The sequence below is a fragment of the Excalfactoria chinensis genome, chromosome 10 (genome assembly GCF_039878825.1).
Source record: "Excalfactoria chinensis isolate bCotChi1 chromosome 10, bCotChi1.hap2, whole genome shotgun sequence".
In the NCBI taxonomy this organism is placed as follows: Eukaryota; Metazoa; Chordata; class Aves; order Galliformes; family Phasianidae; genus Excalfactoria; species Excalfactoria chinensis.
The window spans coordinates 10,974,487-11,002,385 of NC_092834.1; the positions used below are offsets into that span (position 1 = coordinate 10,974,487).

The window sequence follows — 27,899 nt, forward strand, 5'->3', positions numbered from 1 at the left end:
TGTTACACATCACCCTCGTCATTTCTGGAGTTTGTGTCTGTATTCCTGGTTAAATGGTTGCTTATTACCTTTATACATCTGTATTGCCAACAATGCAGTGCTCAGCCAGGGGTGTCATAGTAACCCATTTTCTGCTGACAAGGAGGAGTTACACCGAATTTGAAAAGAAACCCAACACCTCAAAGGGTAGCATGTGAGAGGTGGCGTTCATACTGAAGTTGTGCAACCCTATACGCAGCCAAGCGTGGCCAGGTTGTCGCTCCTGCCAGGGATGCCACCCACATCTGTCTGGGTTGTGCCTGCATCAGCTGTTTCCTGCAGCCCCGTGCTGTTGCTGGGTGTTGCTGTGCCTCCCGCAGCTCGCTGCAGCTCTCGGCACCCTCTCCTGCAGGCAGGCGCTCCTGCTCTGCCTCAGGTGCCAGCGGTTTCCTGAAGCTGCTTGTGCGAGAGACCCTGCTGGGCTGAGGTGGGAGCAGAAGCCTGAGGTAAGTGAGTGCTGATTAAAGAGAGGGATTTTATCGCCGTGTCTGTAGAAAAACGGCAACGCACAGCAGCGGTTCAGTTCCCTGAGTCAGGCAAGGCTCCCACGGGCAGCTCTTTGCAAGAAGCGAAGCTCTCTGGAAATATACTGAAATCATAGAAACAACGTGCCGACCTGGAGCACTAATTCCCCAGTCAGTTTGTTCTTCAGGCAGTGGCTTCTTCTGAAAGCAGACACAGAATTCAGCTTTCAGCAGTAAAAGCAGCGTAGTTTGCAGACCGATTCGGGGACCAGTTTGCCCACTTTTATTCAAGAGGAAATAAAAACGAACCTTCCCACTCTGTGGCTCCTAATGCTCTGTCCGTATTGGTGGCCTATTTTTCTGCTTAAGGACAGGGAGGGACTGTTGAGTCACACACAGTCTCATGCCCTCCTCCTCCTCTCATTTAAATATTAATATGATGAATTATTACTAGAGTAACAGCTGTGCACTGCTCGTATCACAGAAACATAACCTCCTCCTCCTCATCAGGTCGCGGCTATTCCTGACTAGCATTTTCTGGTCGACCTTCTCACTTGTTCTGTATGACTTTTTAAACATCATTTTGTTAGTTCTGGTGTGGTGTCATTAGGATAATTGTTTCGCTCTGTTCTTTCTGCTTAAATATTAATGATACTGAGGAAGTCAAAAGATAGCTTCAATAATGGTAAGTTAAATGTCTGTGTATGCTCCTATGAGATTTGTATGTTTAGAGAGAAAAGTATAAAGGATTAAGGAGGAATTTTCTACCTAACATTTAAAAACCTCTCTCTTGAGAATAACCAAAATAGCGATAGATGGTCTGTTCTACAAATGAAAGCATTGTACTTTAGCCAGCTAATGCCTCCAGATAATTCAAAGGAATAACTAACACTGTACCAAGAAGTACTAACGCATTGCATTCTCTGTAGATAAAGCATTATAAGACAGGCCGCTAATTAATAGGGAGGCAATCTGTAAAGACTGCTGAAAATAAGTATTTAGCATCAAAGAAGGGGAGGGGGTATGAAAGAAATTCATAACTACAGGTTATCTCAGTAGGATCGGGAACACCAAGGTGGAGTATTCACAGGGAGATCGGAAAACGTTCAGTCCTGTGAGTAAAGACCTTCCTCTGCTAAACACCTTTAGAATGTTTCTTGTGTTTGTGTGTGTGTGTGTGAGTGGTTTAACAAACCCACGAGCTCTTTCTCATCTCGAGTGTCACTTCTTGTAGTGCCTTCACGCTGCAGAAAGGGTGGCTGGTTTTGTTGGTGCCTGGACTGCTGCTGGGAGGGCTTAGTGCCAGCTGGGCTGTGTAGAAAGCAGCTTTCCTGGATTTTCCTAATTGCTGATGCTTAACATTGAATGAAAACTTGCCCAAACTTCCTTGAATTTTAACTCGCTGCTCTTGTTACTTAGGGAGAAAAATCTGAGATACTCTTACGGAGACTTTAAAATGAAATGTCCGTATTTTGATCTGAAAATCCTCACTTTAATTTTTTCCCCGTAAGTGAGCCGTGTTCTAAAGCCAAACAAAACGCTTTCAGCTTGAATAAAATATTGTGTAATTTGTTGTTTTTATTTTTAAAGCTGCTCGCAAATTGAATGGGGAACCTTAAAAAAACAAACAACAAATGGAGTGTGACCCCATTTGTAAATCGTGCCCTTCTTTTCCCAAGCCTGAAGAAACTGGTAGAAACTCAGTGCCCCAGTCAGCCCAGTGCCCCAGTCAGCCCAGTGCCCCAGTCAGCCGGGACAGTGGCTGCAGGAGGGTGACAAGGTGCTGAAAAGGAAGAGTGGGAACAGAGTACTGAAAAATCTCTCTCTTCAGTCCCGGAGCCTTCTAATGCAGTGCTAAAAGTAGTGCTGCTACCTCTTGAATAACTTTCCTACTCTGTGCTCTTTTCTTTCTGAGCAAGTACTTCACTGGATGCAAAACGCCCAGTCCTGACCGCTCTCGATTCCCACTGTAGCCTGCAAGGGTAAGCTCAGGGCTTGGGACGCGCTTGGTGCCAGGCAGCGCTGGCTGGCAGGGAGCTGTGTGCTCTCTCTGTCTATATAGATAAACAGATATTTTTTCCCATCTGTGTTCTGTTCCTCCTAAGGTTTATGGGAGTCGGAGGTTGTTATGTTTTTTTCTTTAACTTACCGTTCACATCAGTTGTTGTCGATCTTTAATTTGTGTGAAGGTTACTGTGCTGCAAATTATTTATCAAATATGCTGCTTCTTTATTAAGGCTTTTATACCTTATTAAACTCAGCGTGTATCCCTAGGTAAGATCCCATTCCAAACAGTGCCTTCAGATGATTATTGGCTGTGATTGCAAAGGAACCTTGTAGCAATCTCCTAACAGCCATCCGTCCTTGTGGACAGAAGAGAAACCTGCTGTCAGAACTACAAATAATTTACGTAACCCAATTTAAAGCTCTAACAAAATGTTCCCTTGTTAAGAGGATTGCTATACTTAATGTGCGAGATGGAAATACTTTCTGAAGGTCAGGAATGCACAGAAGATAGATTAGATCTCTGGAAAAGACCAAAAATATATTTTTAACAGAAGATTTTCCTGTCAGACATTGGGCTTGGCAATGTGTGAAGCTTTATGTAAGCACAGCTCCGTTCCTGTAAATATAAACACTGTGCTCTCTCTGCAGAGGGAGAGGAGTGTCAAAGCTTCATCTCGGCACGTGGGAAAACATGAGTGAGTGAGGGTAGACTGGGGGCTGCCATCACCTGCAGCACAAATAAACGCTGGTTTTAAAGAACAGAAGGGTGAATTTGGAGATGTATTTCCTAGGCTTCTGCTTGCTGTAACTGGGAGCATTTTGCTGAAGGATCACAAGCAGCTTGTGTGCCTTCTTCAGGTGATGTGGGGTGGCAGAGGGCAGCTCACGTGGGCAGGGGCAGCAGGAGGGACAGGTCTCACTTTGGGATCTCCTGTCCCTCACTCAGTAAAGACCCCAGGAGCAGACCTGCTGCTAAATGACAGGCAGGTGGATCAGCCTCCATGAAAGCCAGAGAGCGGGGATGTGCAAAGGGCCTGTCAGCCAGGTCAGGCTCCGGCTCATGCTCCTCAACTGTGACCCATCTTTGTGAAACTGTCTGGGGAAGCCACAAAACCTGGGTATGACATGTTGGAAAACAGCTTTGTGAAATCTAGCTTTTCATAATAGGATTGGTGTGGGGGTGTCTTGGAGTGCTTGTCATGTGGAGATAATAACAAGTTACAGCCTCTGTCACCACCTGAAAGCCAAGCTAACGCTGCCTTGTTGCTGTCTCTTCCTATTCTCTGAGCACAGTCCCTCCAACCAGCCAAAAGCTGAGGTTATGGAGAAGCTAACAATGGAGATTAGTCCATAGAATCGTGCAATATTTTTACGGAACAGGGAATCATTGGGTATATCAAATAGAGCCTTCCATACCCCCAGCAGCAGCACACAGCCTCCCTGTGCCTCCACACCTCCACACTGCCACTGCTCCTTTGGTCTCGTTTCTCAGCATGCCTAGTGGCTTTCAAGCTCTCAGGGCATTTCAGGAAAAGGCCGCCTAGAAATGCAGTGCAGCCTGATAAGGGGTCTGGGTGCAGAGAAGCAGCTGTGTATCTGTTCCTTTGCCCTCAAGGAGAAGTGATGGGGAGCAGCTTTAGGGCAGTGGCATGGCAAAGCACAGCGTGGCTCTGGCGAGGCTGCAGAGCTCCTGCATTGCCACGGTCTGGAGGAGTACTTGCCTCTTTTTGGGTAGATGCAACTTGACTGACTGCTGAGTCAGTCTTTGGATAGAAAGGTTTTGTGCCAGATACACTTCCAAGTCCGAACTTGAGCTAGAAAATTTAGCTCAACTGCTTTGTCATTTTACAAGAACTGGGCTGGAGGAAAGCATTGATTTTGCCCTACTTTTAACACAGGTGAACAAAGAGAGTCTTTAGAAGCCCCTTGCCTGTTCCAGAACAGGAGGGAATTCTTGAAATCAGGAATCAAAGCTGTGTTTTATCCTTGTGGAAAATCTCTTAATGTACATGAACTGGAGACCTCAGGTTTTGCAGGCTGGATAGATGTGGGAGCAGGCAAATTCCCTGAGCGGTCTGTCACAACTGGGTGTGTTCCAGCTGAGAAAACTTCTGCACAGGAATTCTCCTATGACTGTATCTGTGGGCTGCTGCAGGTTTTGCTGGGTTGGGGCACCTTAATGTGATGTAAGCAGACCGTTCCTCCCATGTGCTGCTCTCAAAGGCAGGTAAGGAGCTGGAAGCAGCTGGTTGGCTTAAAAGCAGAAATGAGGACTGAATGAGTTGGGAATTTTTAAGGAATAGGTTGGGGAGAAAACTTTGTGAAAAAATATTTTAAAAAATCTTACTTGAATTTGAAAGGAGAAAAGCAAATAGCAACTGGGCATTGAATGGGAAATGAGAGCTGGAGAAGTCAGCGGAGCACCTGAAAGGGGGTGAAGGGGCTGGTGTGGAGGCTGTGCAAACACAGCTACATGGGGATGTTCTGGTGCTGGGGGAAGAACCTGGACAAAGCCCAGAATTATCCACAAATGCTCAAAATTCAGAACTTTGTGGTTCTGCAGTTGGTGAAAGAAGTACCAACCACTTTGAACACCTGAATGGCAGAATAAAGTACCAATTGCTTTGAAAGTTCTAGGAATTTCGAATTGGCTGCTATTAACGGTTACTGTGACCTTGATCTTTGTGACTCAGATCACAAAAGGGGAAATGATAATGTCCTGGTAGCTTTGCAGATTGTAGAAATAAAATTAATGGATATTTGCAGAACCCTTAAGCCCTGTAAAGCAAAAAATTCCCCCCTCATTCTGTCCTTAGACCAGGGCAGGACGCAATGAATAAGACATAGGGCAGTACATGGATTTTATTTTTCCTGGTATCCAATTACTGCTAATCAGGTGAGCACTATCTGTCTTGTACAATGAATGAAGCAAAGCACTGAGCACTTGTGGAGACAAAAAGAGGTATCTGCTCACACAGCCAACCTATGTGAGAGCAGATAGAGCTTGTTCTGATTACCATGATCATCATGGCAGATATAGCTCCCTTGAAAGGTCACAGAAGTTTACTAGTTGACATTAAGGCCATATTCCCATGTTCTCCTGCTATCTGAAACATTAGAGCAATCAGGAAGATAAATTTTCTTGCTCCTCTGTGTAAAAAGGTTCAAAAGTTTCAATTACTGCTCTGCTTTTTCATTTGATTTCAGCAGTTACTGCATGTTCTTGGCTGAAGTTTTCCAACTTGACAGTGGCCTGTACGAGCCTTGCCACTGATTTACTATTACTCCTAGCAGTGATTACATCCGTCTTGTTTACTAACAAGTATCATCGGACCAAGGAAGATAAACACTGGGTTCGGGGTAGTACTTTGAACACCAATTGTACGTATAGTCCTTGAATCATTTTTTTCTACAAGTAAATGAATTGCCTAAATTATTTAAACAGGAGTATTATCACAGACAATTATAATCTCTTTTTTCTCAAGTATTTAGACAGTCCGTGCAGCTGTGGAAATACCAGCCTGGGTAGTCTGACAGCAAAAAATAAATAGCTGACATTCTGAAACCTTTGCTGGGCTGGGGCAGAAAACAGCAATTTGGTTTTAGTGAATATTGCACTGCATTTTGAAGACAGCGTGTGTGTAACAGGCCAGCCTGAGGGTCAGGTCTTCCTTGGAGCTGCCCTTGAAGAAGGATGTTGGAGCAGCACAAAGGAGACTCTTTGTCCAGACCTGTCAGGATGGTTGGACTCTGAGGGCAAGGGGTGAGACTTGCACCCATCCTTGGCATAAAGGGTATGTCTTTTCTGAGACAACTTGTAGCTTAGAGAGGCTGTTTTGGAGAATTTAATAATGAGGAAAAGATGAGAGTTTTGTAGGCTGCATTCTGTCCCTCTGGGCTGCTCTTTCAAGACAGACTACCAGAAGAGTCTTCTCACTGTTCCATGGCTAAAGCCTAACACTTCATTGCTTTGGATCACCAAGTGTAATCTCACATTGAGCAGCCTGGTTTGTCACAAGTATTCTCCTGCAGCTGAACAGGAATGAACGGACTTGTGTGCCTGTCTTCTGTGATAATGGGTGCAAAGGAACTGAGACTGGGCTTTCACCTGGCTTGTGGCACTGCCAGCTGCCAGGAACATTAGACACAGTGTCCATATGTGCTCAGTTACATTGCCCTGGATGACAGCAAGAGCAGTCATGTAATTTCTGTTATGACATCAAGGTCTGCTGAATTGCAGCAATCGTGAGAATGAAGTATTGCAATTAGAGCTGATCCAAAGGTTGAAACTCTCCTTCTTCGATTATCTCAGATGCCTTGTTTTGGGAGTGTCCAGATTAAATAATAAGAAGGATACTGAGATAAGGGTTAGCAACATTTCTGTTTATTAAATAGTGCTGTCAGTAATTGATTTTAGATGAGGCTTAAATGTTTCTCCAGTGTTTCATTAAACAAAGAATGAGGGCAGAATATATTCTGCCACAGAATACAGCTTTAGGTACATGTGGTGTCTCATAAGTTTCGGTTCTAACAGCTTTGTACCAAACATTGTATGTGATGTGACTGGGCTGCTTCTCAGTGATTTCTCAGCACTGTGATGTCCTGTGGAGATATTTCTGTGAAGCAGTCTGCATTAGCTCTTTACAAGAGGAGCGTGTCTTTGTGGAGCAGACTGTTCAATAAATAGGCATGTAGATACATTTTCTTGTAGGTCAAGAGGCAAACAGCATATATAGGTTTTCTTTCCAAGTGCGGAAAAGAATGAGGTCCAGGTTTATAGTTCTAGGTTTTTTTTTATGCTGGTGATCATTAAGGACAGTTGGATCTCATGCCCTGGCATTCTCATTGAGCTCTGCAGAGGCTGAGAGCTTTGCCCACCTTCTCCTGTATCCTCTCAGACTCTTTTTCTCTCGTGCTCACACACCATGCATGAACAGCACTAACGAGTAGACTTGCTTTTATTCCTGGAATTTGTACACAGGCAGACGGATTCTGTTTCTGTTTGCACAGCCTTTAACAGAGAAGGTTTGGGACGGTTCAGTTTCAATACTGTCTGATAGAGGTTATAACTGTATATCTCCAAAATAACAAAAATTCAGTCAGATTCATTGCTTTCGTTGAAAAAAAAAAAAAATCAAGTTCTTCTTTAGAGTTTAATAAATTCAGAGCTCTGGTAAAGTCAGTTACTTGGTTCAGAAGCTTAAGAAATGTGTTGTGTATTATGTATTCCTGTCATAGGTAGGAAGCAATTCGAGGCTGCTTTGTCTGTTGTGGGAACAGATAAGTAACAAACAGTGAGCAGAAACTCTCCACTTCTGAAAGCAGGGCCACCAGAAGGAACAAATGCTAGCTCTTTGTCGAAGAAAAACACCAGCAGAGGCCTCATGCTACTGTGCCTGGGGCTGACCCTGCATGAGATGGCACTGCGAGTGGCTGTGGGGATGCTGCCAGGCAGAGGAGCTCTGTGCAAATGCACCTTGAGTGCTTGATGACCCACCAAAGAAAGACAGCTCTTCTGCATGCTGCAGCCGTGCTGCTCTCAGCACTGAGAGACTCAGCAGGCACATCTGTCGGGTAGGTCACTGTGTCTCACTAACACTTGTAGCCTGCTGTACATAGAACACTGTCAGTCAGCGGTGGTGTGAAAGCGTGGTGAGGAATGGGATGAGCAGGGCTCGCTGGTGATGGGAAGAGATGCGCCTTGGTAGGGAGCACTGCGGGAAAGCTGCAGTTAACGTGCTGAACTTCAGCCCATTGAGAATACTACTGTGGACTTTACCCCTGTTGCAACTATATGGGGGTATGTGGTTGAGTTTTACCTTCGTAAACGAAATGAGACAGTGAATTGCTTATCCAATCTGTACTAATATTGCGAAGAGGAACAGATAGTTATTAGGATCAAATGAATAGATAAAGATGAACTTCTAAGCAGCTATTATTAGAGCCCATTTAAAGCAGTTTGAATTGGAAGAGACTTTGCTGAAGCTGATGGTAAATGCCAGGGTAAGAAGATGATCCTGGTGTTTGGCACCAGCCACAGTCTGGAGAATCTCCAATGCCTGCTGGCATTTAGAGCATGTCAGGAGCAGAAAGCTCCACCTTATTAGTAAAAGACAAAGCGAGTTTAGACAATTCTGCTCAGTTTTTCCTCTTCAAAGGAAAATTTAATTGTCCTGGTTTTCACTGTAGTGTAGTTGCAAGCAAATACTTTTTTTGCTGGAGCTGTAATATGGAGGGTAGAGATCTTGTGCTACACAAACCTGAAACCCTCTGCATAAATGATGCTTCTCTGCAGTTGTTTTGGGGTTTTGTTGTGGGTTGTTTTTTTCCTGTGCAGTAGTCAAAAGTGCAAGTCTCTCTTTCCCGGGCACTACAGGCAGTTGCCCTCTGTGGAGTGGACTGATACTTTACATCATTTCCTGTCCAAAGCTATTTATAAAACGTCTGCTGATCGTGGCATCCAGGCAAAACTCAGTTTTCATGATAAAACAAATCGTTTGGAAATGCATTCCCTCCCAGCAAGTGTCTCAAAACTGTTGAAAAAGGCTTGAAGTATCTTTGAAAATCATAATGAAAGTTGAGATTTAATGGGGTTGGAGAAAGTGGGGAAACAAAGTATCTCATATAGTTACACTGGAAACCTTTAGAAATAGGTGGTGGAATGTATACTGAGAAAAAAGTTATGGATGAAGAGAGAGAGGAGTTGATTCCAGAGCTCTCTGTTATTAAAGTAAAATCTTCCAGTTTTGATGTCTGAAGGTACATCAGAAACAACTTAGGCTGCCTTTCGCAGTGCTGAGTACGTGTCATACAATTGGACGGCAGAAGTTCTGTTAAAATGTTCTACTTTTCTGATATCTGCTGAAGGGGAAAAAGAAAAAAAAGAAAAGAAAGAGAGAAAAGAAAAAGATGAGAGAACGTAATTAGCACAGTTAATGACACTTGCGCTCTCTCTCCAGCATCAGGAGGCTGGTGGGGGTAGGAGGCTGATGGTGGCTGTAGGAGGTGCTGGGAGAAGCAGTGTGCTTCCAAGCAGGCTTGCTCTGCTATTTCAGGAATCCTGAATAAGTGTTGGCCATGGCTGACACACACCCCGAGCAGCAGCACTCCCACCTGCTGCCCAACTGCCCTGGCCCCACGGTGCTTCTCACCTGCTGGCCTTTCACCATCCTCTGTTGCATCCCGAGCTCTGGGTACAGGCAGTATGGTATGCAGGGCAAAGTGAATGGAGGATGGTTCCTGCCTGATGGGCTGTGAATTAGTTCCAAAGGTACTCCATGCAACTCGAAGTCCAACTGGTTTCACCCTATTGCACTGTGCTCTGCACAGTGACACAGGTGACCTAGGCTGGATTCGAGCCCGTAACCCAGCCATGCAGGGCTCTGCAGGGGCCGTGTCTGAGTGGCAGCAGTGGTCTAAGACTCCTTCAGCACAACCAGTTAGCAATGTTTTTCCAGCCCCAAACGTCTCGTGGCAGCACCACATCTCCTCCTGATTGCTCACAAAGATTTCCTCCTGGCTGTGAGCCAGCCCATGTGCAGTTTATTGCAAAGTAATCTCGGAAAGTGTTTGAAATGCCTCAGCTTGCTCACTGCTCCTCCCCTTACGAGCCTGCAGATAACATTTGTTGCTATTTGATATGTAAAAGTTGCACAGCCTCAGGCTGAAAGAAGTGTATCAGCTGCTGCACGTGTGTTTGTATTGAGCTTTGCCCCCTGTAAATGTATTTCAAGAGGATTCTGGTGCTAGCGAACATGTTAGCAAATGTTAGTTGGATAATTTTTTCTCTGTCAGTGACAAGCACTGCAATACCAGCTGTATTTACAGTCATACAACAGACACTTCATCTCTGTAATGCAATAGCAATTAAAATGCTGCAAAAAGCTGCAAGTAGGAAGGGTTACTGTTCTATAGGAACTAACTGGAGTAGTTCTGCATGAAAATGTGTATAGTTCTAATACGAAATGCAGTAGCTCTGTAGTGAAATATGATTGTTCTAGGTAAATCCATCATCGGGCCCTTATAACGTGTGCTGAAGTGCCAACATATTTTCAGGTAGCTATACAAAAACAGGTTTTGCTGACACTATCCCAATGTATTTCCAGGGCATCTCTCCACTTTGGAGTGACCAAGGTATTACTGATATTTAAACAACATCTCTGCAGTGATATGCTTCCTTACCGCACTAGCTGTACTGAGGCTGCAAGGACCGGTACAGAGTTGTGCCAGGATAGTAGTGCAGAGATGCCCCTGACAACTAGCTTGGTGCCACTTCTGCAGGCTGATGTTCTCTAAAGAGCTTTGCTTGAGGCTTTGGATGCTGGGATCAGAGCAGGACCGTAGTGCAGTCAGAGGAAGCAGGACTGAATGGGGGAGGACTGTCACACACAGAATTCCCTTGTTCTGAAGAGCTGAAAATAGACCCCAACATTTGGTGCTTCTTGTTTCCACTTCATCCTATGCCTTGCATTACCACAACAGTCCTATTCCTCTTTCTGAGAGTATTTTCCAGCTGTAGATTCATCCACTGACAGGATCTGCACATGGCTACAGCACCCCTCCCGTGTCCTGTGCTGGGGAGTCAGAAGAAACTCAGGTCACTTGGAGCAGCCAGGCAGGAACATGCTGCATCAGTAAGATGCGCTCAAACCTAATACATGCTTTGGTCTCCTGCCTTCATTGCCCACCCTGGTAAATTTTTCTATGTGATTACTATTCTGTGCATGAAATAGTAACATCTAACCTCTATGCAAGATTAGATAGCAAGGAATGAAAATAAAAGGTCCCAATATCTGGAAGAGCTCCTGCTTTGCCAAGTGAATCTCACACAGTGAGGCTGCTTTCAGTGCTGACCCAGCTATAAGTTGGCTCATGTTCTATGGTTTCCTCTTCTCCCAGTACTGCCATGGCTTCACCAGCTGCTGCTTTAGGCAGCTCCTCTGTCCGTGTGCTGAGTGTTGGTAAAGACACAGAAAATGTAGGCAATGGAACTGCCTGTCTTAAAATAAATGCAAGCTATTAAGAGGGGACTCTGCATGCAGTTAAGGCGTACTGTATTGTCCTAGATTGCTGGTCATCTACCAAGGGGGAAGAATTCAGTTCAGTTGTAAGTTTTTAATGACTTTTTTTTTCCTGCAGAATCACAGAATTTCCAAAGTATGTCACAGCACCATTTATTTCTAACCTCAAAGTTAAACATTTTCTGTGAGTGACTTCCTTTTTCCACCTTCGTTTGCCCTTTGTTCATTGCTGCCTTTGCTTTGAATTGGTCTCTTTGTCAACAGTCTTTTCCATTTTCCCGTTGTTTCACAGGGCGATGAAGACCTTAGGGTTTGCCTTTTTCCTTTCTTCTCACTCCTCTAATGTTCTTGTATCTTTTTTTCCTTGTCATACTGTAGATGGATACAAACTTTGCTCCAGCAAACTCAGTTCTACCCAGTGAGTGCACGAGGTGATGGTGTGCTGTCTGTGCAGCAGTAGCTTTGGCTATTGCCTAGCAGAGTGTAACTCTGAAAGGGCTCTGACACCAAAGTCTGGTTAAAAAGAACGTGTAAGATGGTGATTTGTATGTGATTACTTGCTGATCACGTTGGTGTGAAAAGAATGGTGTCAGTGAACTCAGAGAGCGTGCATCAGAAAAATGTGTTTGTGTAAAATAATAAAGGAAAAGAAAAACCTACATCCAGTATGGAAAGGTGCAGTCTAACTTTCCAGTGAAGCTCAGTTGTACCTGGACTTCTGTGTTGAATGCCAGCACTGTAAGTGTATGCTGGCAGAGCAAGGAAGGGGTTTGCAACCTCACTGGGCTGCCAGTGTCACCAAAACACCTTCATCTTCACTGGGAGCAGAGTCTGCTTGGTGTGAGGTAGCTGAGATGAGGAGAGGCCCAGGAAGCAGTGATTTCCCACAGAAAAACTGAGACAAAAGCTTGGAGCTGCCAAGTCACCTTGGGCAACCTTTTCGTGCTCCTCATAATCTTTCTTCCATTGCCAATCTTAATGGGTGTGGCTGCTAAAAAAAAACGCTTGATTCCCTTTTATGCCACAAGTAGTGATTCACACTTGGACTGAAATAGTACCCTGGAATTTACTGTTTGATCTTTTTGAACTTGGATCTAATAAAAGACTCATTGTTTCAGTTCTAATTAGTTTTTAATTGCTGGGCTTTATGGCCTTCTAAGACCAATTCTTTTCTTACTCTGCAGCTAATATCTGCAAATGTTTTTGAATAGAACGGTATCGTATAACATATCATCTACAAGCAATGTAATTGTGTTCTTAGGGGAGCGGGGAAGCAATTCAGTGCAGGAATTTATAGCTAATTAATAAGCTATCAAAAATCCAGGTATGGATTAGCAATTAGGCTGATTAGATAGCTAAAAATTGCAGAGCAACACTTCCCCAAGATAGGAGAATCTCATTCACTACGTTTACGCACAGATTGTGTTCTTAGAATGGCAGAGAATAACTTGAGGGGGGAGGGGGGGGAGAGATCTTGATTCATTGATTAGGAACCCAGAAGAATAGTGATACATCTGGGCTACACAAGATTTGGGAGTGAGCCTGTAGCTCACTGTGTTTGCTGCACGCCTTCACAAATGTCCTGGGCTGCTGTGCAGCAAACTCCACAGTTGTATGACTTTTCCACCTGACGTGACAGTGTGGGTGTTGGCAAACAGTGTAGTACCGTGATAGGGTCTCCAGCTGCTGTTGCAAGGCTGTAGTATATCTTTTTTCCTGCTGCAGTGCCCAAGGATCAGCTTGATTTTTTTGTCTCCCATAATGAGAATACTTTGTATGGGTGGAAGGATTCTTTAATTAAGTAAATAGCTTTGGCTTTCAGACACTTAAGCCACTGCTGCTCCTGCTTTTTTTGTGTGCGTGTCCCAAATCTCTCCTTTTAATGCAAATAAATTTTCCTTTGTGGCTTGGCTATGAGCGCTGTCCTAACATCACCTCTTCCAAGTATGCACTCTTGCAGTTTTTTATAGACTGTATTTAAATACAGGCCTCTGTAGCAGCCAGTCCTGCAGTCCTCCAGCGCTGTTCTGCCTGGCAGTTAGATGCCACTCTGTTTCTGACTTTTGTCCACCGCTGGCAGCATAGCCGGCCGCCTATAAATTACCAAATATCGTCATGAACAGCAGCCCTTTGGCTACTGGCATCTGTGTGTAAGCTATTTGTCCAGCACCAAGTTAGCAAATGGCCTAGTCACCTCTTCACTGCTCTCAGTAAGAGGGGAGCAGCTGGCTAGCGAGCAGGCATGCCTGTGCACCGGGCAGTACCGGTGGGGCTGTGCCAGTTCCCCTCCTGCAGTCCTTTGTGTCATGGAACCGGCCTTTCCATTCTTCCCTTTCTCACTTACTCTTTAGAGCAGTGCTGATTCTTCCTGCACCCGTCTCTGCCAAGACTTTTATTGTTTACGAGTTGGTGCGATATGGTGACACACTTAACAAAAAATCAAGTTCCGTGATTTACAACTGCCAGGGTCAATAGGACGCTGCTGTGTGGGTAGCAGAGGAGGGAGGCACAGAGCCCTGTGCACTGTGAGCAACTTCTGTACTATCTCAAGCCAGAAATAATCGGTTGAAACAGTAAAAATGAGCATTAATTGTTCTATCTTCTTTTGAGTCATCGCGCGCTGACAGGGCTGTGTGGGACCTGGGGAACGCCCCAGAGCTGTGCTGAAACTCCCTCTGTGGAACCTCAGCTTTCCTTCTGCTGCATGCAGCACTGTGATTTTCCTGCATCTTTCTAAGCCTGAGAACATCTCATCTTGCACCAAGATGTCCGCAGAGAAGTCTCGTGGGGAAAACATTTAAGGATGGAATTATTTCGCTTTATTCTGTTGTACTCGTTGTGATTTAGAGGAAAAAGTAGAGTTTTACTGCCTGTGCCTACATCCAGTTAAGAGGGATGTAATTGCAAGCGAAGAGAGTAGAGAGTGAATGACTGCTGGAGCGAGAGCTGTGGGAAGCAGCTTGCAGGTACTTGTGGGAAAAACATTCAGGGCCCCAGTGACACAGAGACCACAGAAAACGGGAGTGGAGCCATTCTCTTCAGGGCAGGAGAGCCGCTCTGCCCTCCTTCCTGCATGGGCTCCTCCACCACGCAGGCACTGAGCATCAGGACGCTGGTGCAGGGCCTAAGGCCACCAGCCCAGATAACCGCTGCTGCTGAAGCTGGGCCTGCCGCCTCTGCTTCCTGTGCCGGCTGCACGGAGCCAGCACTGAAGGCCGGCACACCCGAGCAGGGAGCCGTGTGCGCCGCCCGGATCCGTGCCTTAAGTCTGTGGTGTCTGAACCGACCCCTGGGCCTCACCCAGCGACACGCTCCCGGGGCAAACGCACAAGTGGCGGAGTGACGGCGGCGTTAGGACGGAGCAGAGACCGCGCCGGAGGAGGAAGGGGCAACTGCTAACTGGAGCTCAGACGGTATCAACAGGGCGCCGACTACGTTTGCGAGCCTCTGACGGAAGCAGGAGCGCAGCGCTCGGCCCCGCGCCGGCGGTCCCTAAAAGACCCCGACCGGCCACCCGAGCCGCGGGGACGAGCGCCGCGAACGGCTCCGGGGGCCGGGCCATCCCCGCTCCGGGACCCCGCAGGCCTGGCCCCGCCCGGCCGAGGCGGAGCCGCCGCCGTCCCCGCCCCCGCCTGCCCTCCGCGCCGGGTTACATGGCGGCGGCTGCGGCGGTGGCGACTGCGGCGAGGCGGGAGGGCGCCGGGCGGGAGCCGGTGTCGGGGCCGCGGGGCCCGGCCGTGTGAGCAGCGACAGCGCCCGATGAGCCTGGGGAGGCCCGTGAGTGCGGTCGGGGGGTTCGGGGGAAGGCGGGGCAGGACGCGGGGCTCGGCGACCGCCCGCGCGGCCCGGCCCTCCGCACAAAGGCGCTTTGTTCCCTCCCGCCGCGGCGCCCCCTGCCCGGCCCGCTCCGCTCCTCTCGCCCGGCGCGGCCCTGCGCACTGCGGCGGCGGAGCGGGGGCGGCGGGGAGGCGGGCCGCGCTGCGCTGCGCCCCGGGAACGGCCGCCGCGGCGCCTCCCTGGCGGGGCGCGGGGCTCCCTCCGCCGGGCCGGGGGGCAGCGCGGCGCGGCCTGAAGGGCGTTTGAAGGTAGGGCCGGGCCGGGCCTCGCGCCGAGTTCCCCCCTCGGTTCGTTGGCGGGTGCGCGGCGTGCGTTTGACCCCGGGGAAGGATGCGGCCGGCGGGAGGCGGCCGGACGTCCGAGCGGGGCCTCTAGCGGGCCCGGCCTCGTGAAGTCGGCGGAAGTTTGGCCGCACCGCGTCGGCGGCCGCTGCGGGACTGCCGGGCGGCTGTGCACGGAGCTGAGGGCCGCACTCCGCCCCGGGGCAGCGCCGAGCGGAACGGAACGGAGCGGAACGCGCTTCTGCTGAGCGCTCGTTCTGTGCGGAACTCGGTGCCGTTTGTGGCCGGCGGGACGCTGAGGTAATCGTGTCCCGGGGGAAGGAGCGGTCATTGTCTGCCGTCATGTGCCCGGTGTGCGTTGTTGTAAGCACCATTGTCAGAGGGCGTATATCTGTGCGTGCCTATCTAAACATTGTGATAGCGCCGAGTGTTTATAAACCAGTTGTGCGTTCCAGAAAGCAGTGGCTTAAAGTTGAGGCAAGTTCTGGTTTGGTAGCAGGGGCCAGTAAGTGTTTCACGCAGCCAGCACGGGGACTGGGAGCTCTGCATCTCGCCCAGCCCTGTGCTGAGGCTGTAGCCGGGCAGACGTTACGATTCTTCAGCAGCGGTAAGGAGCAGCGGCAGCTCCTATCCAGTCGGCCATAGGGAGGGCTGCGCTGCCATCCCAGCGTTGCTCACCGGGCTCCGTGGCTCCTCCATCTCCTCCTTGTGACCCAGCAGCGGTCGCTGGCGCTCCGGGAGCGGTGGGAGGCAGCGAGCAGCGGTTCTGAGCTGGCGATGACTCACTGCCTACTGACTGCAACGTGGCTGCTCCGAAACAACGCTGCTGCCCTGTATTTTTGTAGTCAGAAGATAGCACTTAGCAGGTTGTATAACGCGCCGTTAGTCATTCCTGGGCTTTCTGTTGTGAGTAATGATTTGATCGTTATGCGGTTTGCATGTGATTAATTTGACTCGTATCTTGCCTCTTTCCGTCCTGTTTGGATTTCAGATAAAGTAAACCTCTCGTACTTGCCCGTGTCGTAGTGCACATCCTGTTTCCTGAATGCGGCAGGAGAGCCCTGTGCTCAGGTTGAGCACGGAGTTGGGCTTGCATAGTGGGGTGAGCTGCAGTCTGCTGGGAGAGCTGTGGGGGAAGGGACAGGAAAAAAAAGTAGTAATAATAATCATTTCTAAAAGGTGCTCTTGGAAAGGTGAGGGATGATGTAAGCAGAGCCATCGGGGTCCGAGTGAACGGCCTGCTGGGCACAAATCAGGGTGATTAACCCCTGTCTGTAATGCGCTGCCGTGTGTGACGGACCTTTTGGATTTAGGTTTGTTACGTGACCGAGGAAGGGGTGATCGGGTTCTTTATTTACTGCTTGTTTTCCAGACAGGTGCTTGGGGGCTGGTGGTTCTGGCTGACAGCGAAACTGAAAATGCACTGAGTGTGTCGGTGTTGATCTTTAAGCATGAGAGCCTGGAAAAACAAACCCTAATTTCTCTGAAGTTAAAATTAGCTCTGAAGAAAAGTTGTTATTTTGACCTTATTTTGGCTTTTAAAAAGTCGTGATTTAATCTGGATTATCCTTCAGTTATTATTTCAGTTTGAGTGAAAGGAAGTTTAGGGTTAACTTTATTTTCTGTCGCTCCTACCCACATCTGGTCGCAGAACTGCTGGTGAGGTGTCTGTTTGCCATTAACTAGATGGGGAACCACGAGCAGTGTTTCCAACCCCAAGCAGAGCCCTGGGGCTGTGTGGGGCAGCAGGAAGGGCAAAGCACAGCACGGCTGTAGTGCTGCTTGTGAGAGGGGGGTGGGCTGAAGTAGGGACCGTAGTGCAGAAATGTGTTTTTTGGTTCAGGCATGGGTCTGCATGAACCTGCTGCACACCTGCTATTCGTTAAGATATGATAAAAGATCACTCTTAAATTACTGAATCCTAATTTGGGTTGCTTTAAAGCAGGCTGGTTTTTGCGGGGGCTGTTTCTGCTCTGACAGTCTCTGCTTGTCCTCATCCTTGCCCCGTGAGGCACTGTCTCTGTTTGGGGGTCTGATTCCCAGCATTTCCTCCTGGTCCAAGTGCTGGCTGGGCTTTGGGAGCAGGCTGCTTGCTCGGAGGGCGCTGGTAGCAGGATGGGGTCAGACTGAAGGCTGCAGCAGGTTGCTGGTGTCATCAGCAGATGCTTGCTTCCTTGGCTAAGTTGCTCTGATTCTTAGAGTGGTGATGATCCTTCTGAAAAGGTCTTAAGATCCTTCTGAAAAGGTCTTAATTAGAGGTTATGTAGTGGAAGGGTACAGTGGAAGCTGGTGATTGAAAGAGTATCATTTGGGGGGTTTCAGAGTGAAACCATTGGGACCCCCAGCTGGGTGAGCAACTGGGACATAGCTCTGCTCTCCAGGAGGCAAGCTGTAATGTCATCCTCTTCTGGTGCTGCTGCTTTCGTGGTGTTTGGGGTAGCAGCTGGGTTAGTGAAGAGCCCTGCAGTGCTGCTCCCTGCTGCTGGTGGGTCAGTTCTTGTTTGAATTATTTTCCGTGTTCTTCAGTGGAACCAGCTGAAGTGGAGGTTCCAGATGCATTACACAACTGCTGCAACCCAGCCGTGTGCTGCTGAATGTTGAAGACATCAGTGATGTGAAACAATAGGCTTAATTAGAAGGGGAGAGTAAAACTGTATGAGATGGCCCTATGGGTATAAAACACAATGCAGCTGAGGGTGCTGGGGTAGCGGCTTGGACCTGGGGTAAGTGTGAGATGTGATGTGCGGGAGCTCCAGCAAAGGATTTCTATGACAGTTTGTGGGATATGAGGATTGGAAGGGAAAATGACTAAAGTGAACTAGTTCGTCAGCAGGCAGCAGCTCAATGCGAGTGAGCCTGAAACTGGTGCATGCAGAGGAGAAAATATTTTTAGGCTTTTATTTAAAAAAATAAAAACCAAGAGGCTGGGCAGCAAAGCTTAATGCTTTTTGGTATAGGAGCACTGCACTCGGTAATGTCAATTCAGACAACAAAGCCAGCAGAGGGTGACTTGTTTCCTTGCCTTCCTCCTTGCTGCAGGCTGTCCTGGGTGCGCACACCTGGGTGCAGGGGGAGGCTTAGTGTGCTGCACGTGTAGGGTATCTGCTTATCTCTTTATAGGGCAGCCTTGTGCTGCAGGAGTGAGTGGTGGTCCAGAGGGCTTTGCAGCACTCTTGTTTCTGTTTGCCAGTCTGCCTTTTGTATTATTTCTTCATGCAATACTGATTAGCGAATTAGGAGGCTGTTGCTGATATTAAATTGTCAGCTGCTGTGCTGCTAGGAGTATGGAAACTTGTTCTGCTTATTCCTGGTTGTTTCACTGAAATATTAAGTGCAGGAATGCTCTCCCTTTAAGCTGCTGATTCTAAATACTAGGATAGCTTGGAGAACCTTTATGTTTGCAGAGATGGCTGGCTGAAGAGCTCAGATGTGTTCAGTGATAAACTATGTTTAGATTGAAGCTGGGACATCCTGTGTCTTGCTGTCACTCTGGTCCTTGGGGAAGAGCATCCGAGTGGAACTGGCCAAAGCTTGCCTTGCTGTGCAGGGTGTGCTTTCTGACTCTTGTTTTGTGGTGTCTGAGCTTCTGGAAGGAACAGTGGGGATATTCTGCAGGAATCTAATGTGGTCTTCATAACAGCGTTCTGCTGCTGCAGACAGGGGAACCTACCGAGAAAATTGCTACTTTTGTTTTCATAACTAGTAATTGCATTTATTAGGCTATTAGAGAAATTAATGATGTCTGAAAGTGCCCGTACATTAGAGGAAACGGAGACTGTATTGGTTGTTATGTGAAATGCTGTCCTTGTGATTTCTTTCTTTCTGTAATCTAGCATGACTAAATGTGGAGGTAGTTGGTAAACTGTAATTTATGTAATATCTAGGAGGTGTCCTTGTGATTCCAGCAGCAATCAACCTGCAGAGGTAGAACAGGGCTCTGAGTAAGCTTCGTGCAAAGTCACAAGGGTTTATGGTGGTGAATGTCTGGAATTCAGTCAAAACTGGGCACTTCACTATTCTGGCTTTAAACAGAGTGGAAAGAATGACTTCAAAATGTGGTGGCTGAGGTACAGGATATTTATTGTTGCTGACTTGTGTCTAACAGCTGTCATGGAGAATTCCAGGTTCTGTGTGGTGCTTCCTTTCTTAAACTCTGGAAGATTTTCCATTGACGTGCCCTATGTTTTCACTAGGTTATGTATACAAACTTTTGCTACGCGTGTTTAGAAGTGATGGTCTGGTGATTATTGCCAGTTCCTTTCTGCAAGAAGTATGAAAAGGGTATGTCACTTCTAGTAGCTCAGCTTTAGTGGTGACCCGGCGTTTTGTGAATGAAAACTAAGCTGTATATCAAGGACAGCTTTAGGAGATGGGGGAGGAAGAAGGCTTCTGTATGTGCTGGAATACTGATCTCTCTTTGTCTTCTTTTCAGGTTGCCACGGAGTAAGATGGATGGTAGCTTTGATTGTGATTGTGGTGAGCTGGAGCCACCTGATCATTAACAGAAGGCATCTTTTGTAAATCAAGAGCTGCCAGTTTCCTGTTTAACCAGACTGTAAACAAAGGAGAGGAAAAAGAAGGAAGAAGTAAAAAATAGTGCTTACCAGCACCGTAGAATGACGCTGCTCAGGACCAGTCCAACACTGAATGTATCTGCACTGTGAGGAGGAGGATGTTAATAGAAGCCTATTATGTGCATATTTATTCACATTTTTGTTAAATGTTAACCAGTTTAGCACAGTAGAGCTGAGTGCATAGTATGTCATTTCATTCCGTTTGAGTTTCTTGTGAGTATTTTCTTTAATGTCTGCAGAAATGCTGCACCTTTCTTGAACTATGAATGCTGCAATCTTTCTATCTTATGCTCGGTTTGAGTTCTAGAGCTGACGGGCTCTAAATTCAAGGGGACACAACAGGCCTGGCTGGCTCACAATGAAATGAGAGTGTCAAGAAACCATCTTGCAGTCGAAGCCAAGTGTTTCTTCTCCCTTTCCGTAAGACCTTTCCTTCAGATTCCAGTGGAAGTGTCTCCGTGTGTTTACAGAAGCTTAGTAGTCTGAGGAAAAAGAAAACGTAAAGAATTTTAAAATGGCAGAGAAATTTGAAAGTCTCATGAACATTCATGGTTTTGATCTGGGCTCTCGGTATATGGACTTAAAACCACTGGGCTGTGGTGGAAATGGCTTAGTTTTTTCTGCTGTCGACAATGACTGTGACAAGAGAGTGGCTGTCAAGAAAATTGTCCTTACGGATCCCCAGAGTGTTAAACATGCTCTACGTGAGATCAAAATTATTAGAAGACTTGACCACGATAACATTGTCAAAGTATTTGAAATCCTTGGTCCTAGTGGAAGCCAGTTAACAGATGATGTGGGCTCCCTGACAGAGCTGAACTGTGTTTACATTGTCCAGGAATACATGGAGACGGATCTGGCTAATCTGCTAGAGCAAGGCCCTTTACTGGAAGATCATGCCAGACTTTTCATGTACCAGCTGCTACGTGGGCTCAAGTATATCCACTCTGCAAATGTTCTGCATAGAGATCTCAAACCAGCTAACCTTTTCATTAATACCGAAGACTTGGTGCTGAAGATTGGGGACTTTGGTCTTGCACGAATCATGGATCCTCATTATTCCCACAAGGTATGTGGAGAGTGGAAATATTTAAGTGATATGCCGACAACCGTGCCTCCTTAAAATAGTATCTTTCTTCCCTCTTGCAGAATTAAATAAAATTGCTGGTTCTCGTTGAGGTACTTAGTGTAAAATCCAGTCTGTAGAAAGCTTCTTTAGCAGTGGGATATCAGATTAGGGGTCGTACGCACAGTAGACATGAAGTACTTGCAAATCAAATGAAACAGGTCTCTAGGTGACATCTTTTATCTCAAATAGGGGCAATTAACAATTACTGCAGCATAAAATAAAGCATAATTAGATATATTCAAGAAAAGCAGGTTATTTTTAACTGTGAATACCGAACTTGGGATTTTTCAAGAGCATCATGTAGAGGCATAAGAGTAAGCCTTAGGTAAGATTATGAATGGTACATGCATAGTGTATGTGTGGCCAGTTTCCTGGGATTTATTCAGAGATGCTGCGTTCCTGGTTCAGCTGATGTCTCCTCAGAGAGTTAATTATTTTGTCTGCATTTATTTGGCACCTGGGAATTACAAAGTTTTATTGTAGTGTCTGATTAATAAGTGGAATCACGCTTGTCTGGTGTTGGTTCATAAAGATGGTGCTGTTCATTTTAAAAGGTAGTACGTGACTTAGAACTATTCCTGAGACCACAAGACCAAAATCTTCAAGCATTGCATTGAAACATAAGGAAAGAAAGTAATTAAAAACGCACCTCTTTTTTAAGAATTAAGCATTTTCTTTGTCTGTTTTTCTGTGTTTGTCAGGGCCATCTTTCTGAAGGATTGGTAACTAAATGGTACAGATCACCCCGGCTTTTACTTTCTCCTAACAACTACACTAAAGCCATTGACATGTGGGCTGCAGGTTGCATCTTTGCTGAAATGCTGACTGGGAAAACCCTCTTTGCAGGTAAGCAGAAGAAAAATATTGTTTGTGTTCCTAAAAGGAACAGTATTGCCTGGTGATATTCCTAAGGAAGGGTTTGTTCTCCTGGTTAGTATCAATTCTCTCCAGATGTCAGGATAATGCTGTATTATTATACAGTTGTGCTGTAAATCGATGTGTTTCTGTGCCTTAGTTGTGTATTTCAATCAATAGCAGAGTTTAACTTAGTGAGCACACACGTGGTAAATCTTCCTGTGGTTTGGTTAAGCTCTGTTTATTGGCTGTAGAAGAAGTGTTCTAAACACGTGTTCCATGCGTTGACATTTGCAGGAGTGTTAAGGGTTGTGAATGGTCCGAGTATCGCATTCATAAGTATTTCTCAATTTAGGCAACCTAATTGCATCTTGCTTCTTTGTATTTTAAATGGTGAAAGAGTGGACTGTTTTCCCCCCCCCTCCTTTTTTTTCCTGATTTTTTTCCTGTTTCAGTGTACCCAATTTTCACCTGAGAAAATTGCCGGCTTTGGTAATCTTCAGATGTTCTTGTGTTCCAGTGGTATAAGCAGGACTCGAGGGTTTTGAAATGCAGTGTAGCATACCAAGGAGACACGTAACATCCTGATGGATAGAGCAGCGCTCTAGTTTCATGGGGTGCTTTAGTTAGGATGAGAAGTGCTTTTTTGAGACAAATCTCTGGATAGCCTTCCTGATGGAGGTATTGATTTAGTTCAGTGCACAGACAGGACTCTTCTCAGGTGAACCTGGAGTGCTGTTTGCACTGTTGAGATGACTTCGTGTGCTCCCCCTGCTGATGGGGATTCAGTCTGTGGAGCGGATGTGCTAATCAAGAGCAGTCCCCTGAAATGCTGATTTTTGTGTGGCCTCTGGGCCTTCAACAGCAGCTGTTCTGTTGCACTTGGCTCCTGCTGGCTCAGCTTACTGGGGTTGTATAGATAAAACCCTCAAAGATTTGAGCTTGTGGTTCAAAAGTCACATTCCTCCTAGATACGTGTGGACTAGAACCTCTGCAGTAATTCTTACCTTTATACACCAAGATAATGAAGGTTTTTTCTCATTAAGTACTATTAAAGGAATACTGTCACCCTGAAATCAGAATTTTACATTAGTCAGTGAATAATGGACAAGGAGGATTTTCTTAGATTACACAGAGTTGCTAACACCGAGCTAATAATTACTGGAGTAATGCTCCCAACTTATAAGAGAGATATTAGATTGCTTTGCCCCAAGTACTCCTACTGAAAAACAGCAAATCATGGGAGAAAGCCTGGATTTTGGCATTGGCACAGACGGACTGCAGTTGCCGTGCAGTGCCACCAGTAGCACTTGAGCTGTTTGTTTTGCTTTCTTCCCTTGAATTGCATTAATATTTGCCAAAGTAAGCCTTGATTTAGGCTTTTTTAACTTGGTCTTAATAACTAAAGTCTTACTTATGTACCCCAGTTGCACTGCACAAACACATTAGAAAAAAAAGTTATTTAGATACAGCTGTGCCCTTCTGATTAATTTAGCACTGCCTGTGTTTTCTGATTTGAAGATAAATGGACTTTGTAAAGTCATGCATTTGGAAAGTGACCATGTTTGGAGACATGCCACTTAACCTGTCCTGAGACTCTGAATCAAGTTATTTTACCAAGTTGTTTGGAGGGCTTGTTTTGATCAGTCTGTAACTTCTTGCCTTCTCCTGAATCATCCCCTCAGCATCTTGCTTTCTAGAAAGCTAAAGGGAACAGGAAGAAGGATGGGCCCTGAACACCTGGGGTGGGGGGGAGACGCAGTGTCATGGCTGAGGAGTCCAGTAGCTGTTTCAAATACCGTTGACTTTTATTTTTTTCTCTTAATAACTATTTTAGAATGTTAATCCCACCTAGACGGGGGTGAATAAAGCTGATTAATTTTAGCGTGGAATGGACATGAAGTAATAGTAGAGTAGAATTCTATTTGCAGCAAATTATGGGCAGTCTGCTGGGTTGTATTAGGAATTGATTAGGGATGTTGATGTGAGGTGGTGCTGACTCAGCTGGGGATTGTAGGGCTTAGTCACTTTCTCTTCAGTGACTTGGCTTTTCTTTACTCAACCTGGTAAAAATGCATGGCAGGGTGTGCACTGCAGGCTGGACATGCAGACCACTGGAGCAAACCAACAGCATGTAGATCTTGAGATGGTGCAGCCTGTTTCTGTATTTATTGAGACGTGTCAGTATCTCTGATTGCCCTGAGCTCTTTGGGAAAGGAGGGAAGCAGTGGCATGCAAATAGCCCTGTATACAGGAGTGGAAGTGCTTGAAGGAGAAATGACAGCGCGTGTCTTCTCTTGGTCTTCAGGTGCGCATGAACTTGAACAGATGCAGTTGATTCTAGAATCAATTCCTGTTGTACATGAGGAGGACCGTCAGGAGCTTCTCAATGTAATTCCAGTTTACATTAGAAATGATATGACTGAGCCACACAAACCTTTAACTCAGTTGCTTCCAGGCATCAGTCCTGAAGGTAAGTAATTCCAAAGAAATATTTCTTATAATTAAAAAAAAAAATCATAGAATAGCGGTGATCACCATAGCAGTGCACATCTGTAAGTGTTACAGGGAAGTTTCAGGTGGAAGAGTCTGTATTCTGTGATGGATTGTCCTCTGCTGTAATAAAGTAAAAAACAACACCACAGTTTGATATATGATAGCTACTTGGTCATGTTGGGAGTAGAATTATGCATCTGTGCTGGACCTGCTAATGCTGGGAGACTGACAGAACTGCTCTATTTTGAGATGCTAGCGTTCTAAATATAAAGGAATGTTGGGATTGAGTCGATTTACTCTCACAAATGTTGGTTTGTGTTTTGCTTTTTTTTCCTTAAGTCCCCAAAACAATCTGTTTTGAGCTTTGTTACTGACAGCAGTGTTTCATGACAGTTGGTGGGTATTGATTCCATTGGAAGCATTCTGTCTTGTAGTATTTCTTTTTTTTTTCCCGTGTTAGGCTAAATTAGTGTAGATCCTAGGACTGACCTCTACTCTTCTGTTTGCTGTGGTTGCCAAATGGTAGTTCGGGGGGGTTGTTTTGGCAGTGAAGTGGTAGTAATAGATACCTCACAGTTAGTGAGCTGTGCTTTCTAAGCAGACGCACACCTCCAGAGCTGAGCATTACTCCATGATCTTCAATTCGAGATGTCTGAGATGTCCTTTTTCTCCTTTTAAATATCTTTTACTCTGCAGCACTGGACTTTCTAGAGCAAATTCTGACATTTAGTCCCATGGATCGATTGACAGCAGAAGAAGCTTTGTCCCATCCTTACATGAGCATTTATTCCTTTCCAACGGATGAGCCTATTTCAAGTCATCCTTTTCACATTGAAGACGAGGTTGATGATATTCTGCTGATGGATGAAAGTCACAGCCATATTTATAATTGGGAAAGGTAAATTTGTTACTTACTGTGGCGTGTAGCATGACTGAATTGTTTCCTATTTGAAGTCATGTTGCTTCTTGGGCATTGTTTCCTTTTCTACTTGTTTCTCAAGAAAGAATCATTGGGCTTATGACTCATAAGGCTGACGTGGGTACACTTATATATTCCTGAGATATGTTTGGGAACCTAAAATCTAAAGTTCAATTTCTCCATTACTGTTTAGTTTCTTTTCCCTCCCCCCTCCATGTTTTCACTTGTGTAGATTGCTCTCATCCAGTGCTCGGTACATACAGCAATAAAGAGAATTACGGTAGCGGTATTAGAAGCGCGTTACACTTTACCGAAGAGCTCTGTAGATGGAGTGAGCTGTTGTACATAATTCTGGATTTGAATCTTTCCGATGTGCATATGAGGATTGCTTTATGCCAGATTAAATTTAAAAAACAAACAACAGTATGACAAACAGCCTGGAAGAGGTACCTGATTTGATTAACGAGAAACTTCTGTCATCTCTGTTGAATTGTTATTCTGTGAGGGAACTGCTAAATGTAACTGTCTCTGTCTTGGGAGCTAGAAGACTGTTCTTAGCTGCTAACGCTTAGGAAATTGTTTTGCAGATACCATGAAAGTCAGTTTTCAGACCATGACTGGCCTATTCATAATAACTATGAAGCTGATGAAGTTCAGCGTGATCCAAGGGCTCTTTCTGATGTTACTGATGAGGAAGAAGTGCAAGTAGATCCTCGCAAATATTTGGATGGAGATCGTGAAAAGTATCTGGAGGATCCTGCTTTTGACACCCACTTCTCTACTGAGCCTTGCTGGCAGTATTCAGATCACCACGAAAACAAATACTGTGATCTGGAATGTAGTCACACTTGTAATTACAAAATGAGGTCATCTTCATACCTAGATAATTTAGTTTGGCGAGACAGTGAAGTTAACCATTACTATGAGCCCAAGCTTATTATAGATCTTTCAAACTGGAAGGAACAGAGCAAAGAAAAGTCTGATAAGAAAGGCAAGTCTAAATGTGAAAAGAATGGATTGGTGAAAGCCCAGATAGCGCTTGAGGAAGCATCACAGCAACTTGTTGAAAAAGAAAGGGAGAAGAATCAAGGATTTGACTTTGATTCATTTATAGCAGAAACCATTCAGCTTAGTTTACAACACGAGCCTACTGACGTTGATAAATTAAATGACTTGAATAGCTCGGTGTCTCAGATGGAGTCGAAAGGATTAATATCGAAGTCGGTAAGCAGAGAGAAGCAGGAGAAGGGAATGGCTAACTTGGCACAGTTAGGAGCTCTGTACCAAACTTCTTGGGACAGTCAGTTTGTAAGTAACGGGGAGGAGTGCTTCCTCATAGACCAGTTCTGTTGTGAGGTGAGGAAAGATGAACAAGTTGAAAAAGAAAATACTTACACCAGTTATTTGGACAAATTTTTTAGTAAGAAAGAAGATGCTGAAATGCTAGAACCTGAGCCAGTAGAAGAGGGGAAGCTTGGGGAGAAGGAGAGAGGGGAGAGCTTTCTCAGTAACAGTGGAGAACTCCTGTTCAACAAGCAGCTTGAGGCTATAGGTATTCCTCAGTTTCATAGCCCCGTTGGTTCGCCACTGAAATCCATACAGGCCACGCTAACGCCTTCCGCTATGAAATCATCTCCCCAGATCCCCCACAAAACGTACAGCAGCATTCTGAAACACCTAAATTAAAACACTCAGCAGACATTTCTTTTATATCCATGAGCTGTGTTTGTCTTTTTTTATTACTAGTGTAAGTAATTTTTTTACTTGAATCAGACGGTGTAATTTTGGTATGGATTTCATGAGCTTTCTGTTTACCATTGTTTTTACGATCCAGAATTCCTTTCTATACATCAGTTAGCTTTGTTTTTAAACTGGCATGTCGTTTGCACACAGAGTTAAAGAATAGAGCAAAATAATGCAAAATGCAGGAGGTAACAAAAAGTGCACTAAACCAAGTAAAGAAACAAAACCATTCTCTCAGTAAAACGGTGTCCATGTTTTGCAGGAAAAAAAAAGAAACCTTGCCTTGAAATGTACACAGTGAGACTGTACAGAAATTGCATGAGAATATCTATTTTTTTTTTCCCAATAGGTTGTTGGTTTTTTTTTCCCCAGTCGTGCATCTTTGAGAGGGTTTCATACTGTACACATTTCTTAGACACATGATACCAGCAGCAACTGAAACGAATGCAGAATTTGGTACGCATGTGTTATCTACCTCAAGGTAACAGCAGTATGTGGCAAAACGTTCACCACCCATAGTGCTTCTCATGCTGCA

At 45.6% G+C, this 27,899-nt stretch overlaps 1 protein-coding gene across 5 annotated transcripts; it reads left to right on the forward strand.

The window, feature by feature from the left end:
• The first annotated feature begins 244 nt into the window (after positions 1 to 244).
• MAPK6 (mitogen-activated protein kinase 6) lies at positions 245 to 27,636 on the forward strand. Of its 5 annotated transcripts, none has more exons than XM_072345975.1 (6): positions 245 to 485; positions 20,081 to 21,291; positions 22,053 to 22,197; positions 24,515 to 24,679; positions 25,399 to 25,600; positions 26,209 to 27,636. In XM_072345975.1, the coding sequence occupies exons 2-6, from the start codon at positions 20,737 to 20,739 to the stop codon at positions 27,305 to 27,307; spliced, it is 2,166 nt and encodes a 721-aa protein (XP_072202076.1). In that variant the 5' UTR covers positions 245 to 485; positions 20,081 to 20,736; the 3' UTR covers positions 27,308 to 27,636. The 5 variants fall into 5 exon arrangements, with proteins under 5 accessions (XP_072202076.1, XP_072202075.1, XP_072202071.1 ...); XM_072345974.1 differs by lacking the exon at positions 245 to 485 and adding an exon at positions 984 to 1,188; XM_072345970.1 differs by lacking the exon at positions 245 to 485 and adding an exon at positions 15,158 to 15,307.
• Positions 27,637 to 27,899: the final 263 nt, after the last annotated feature.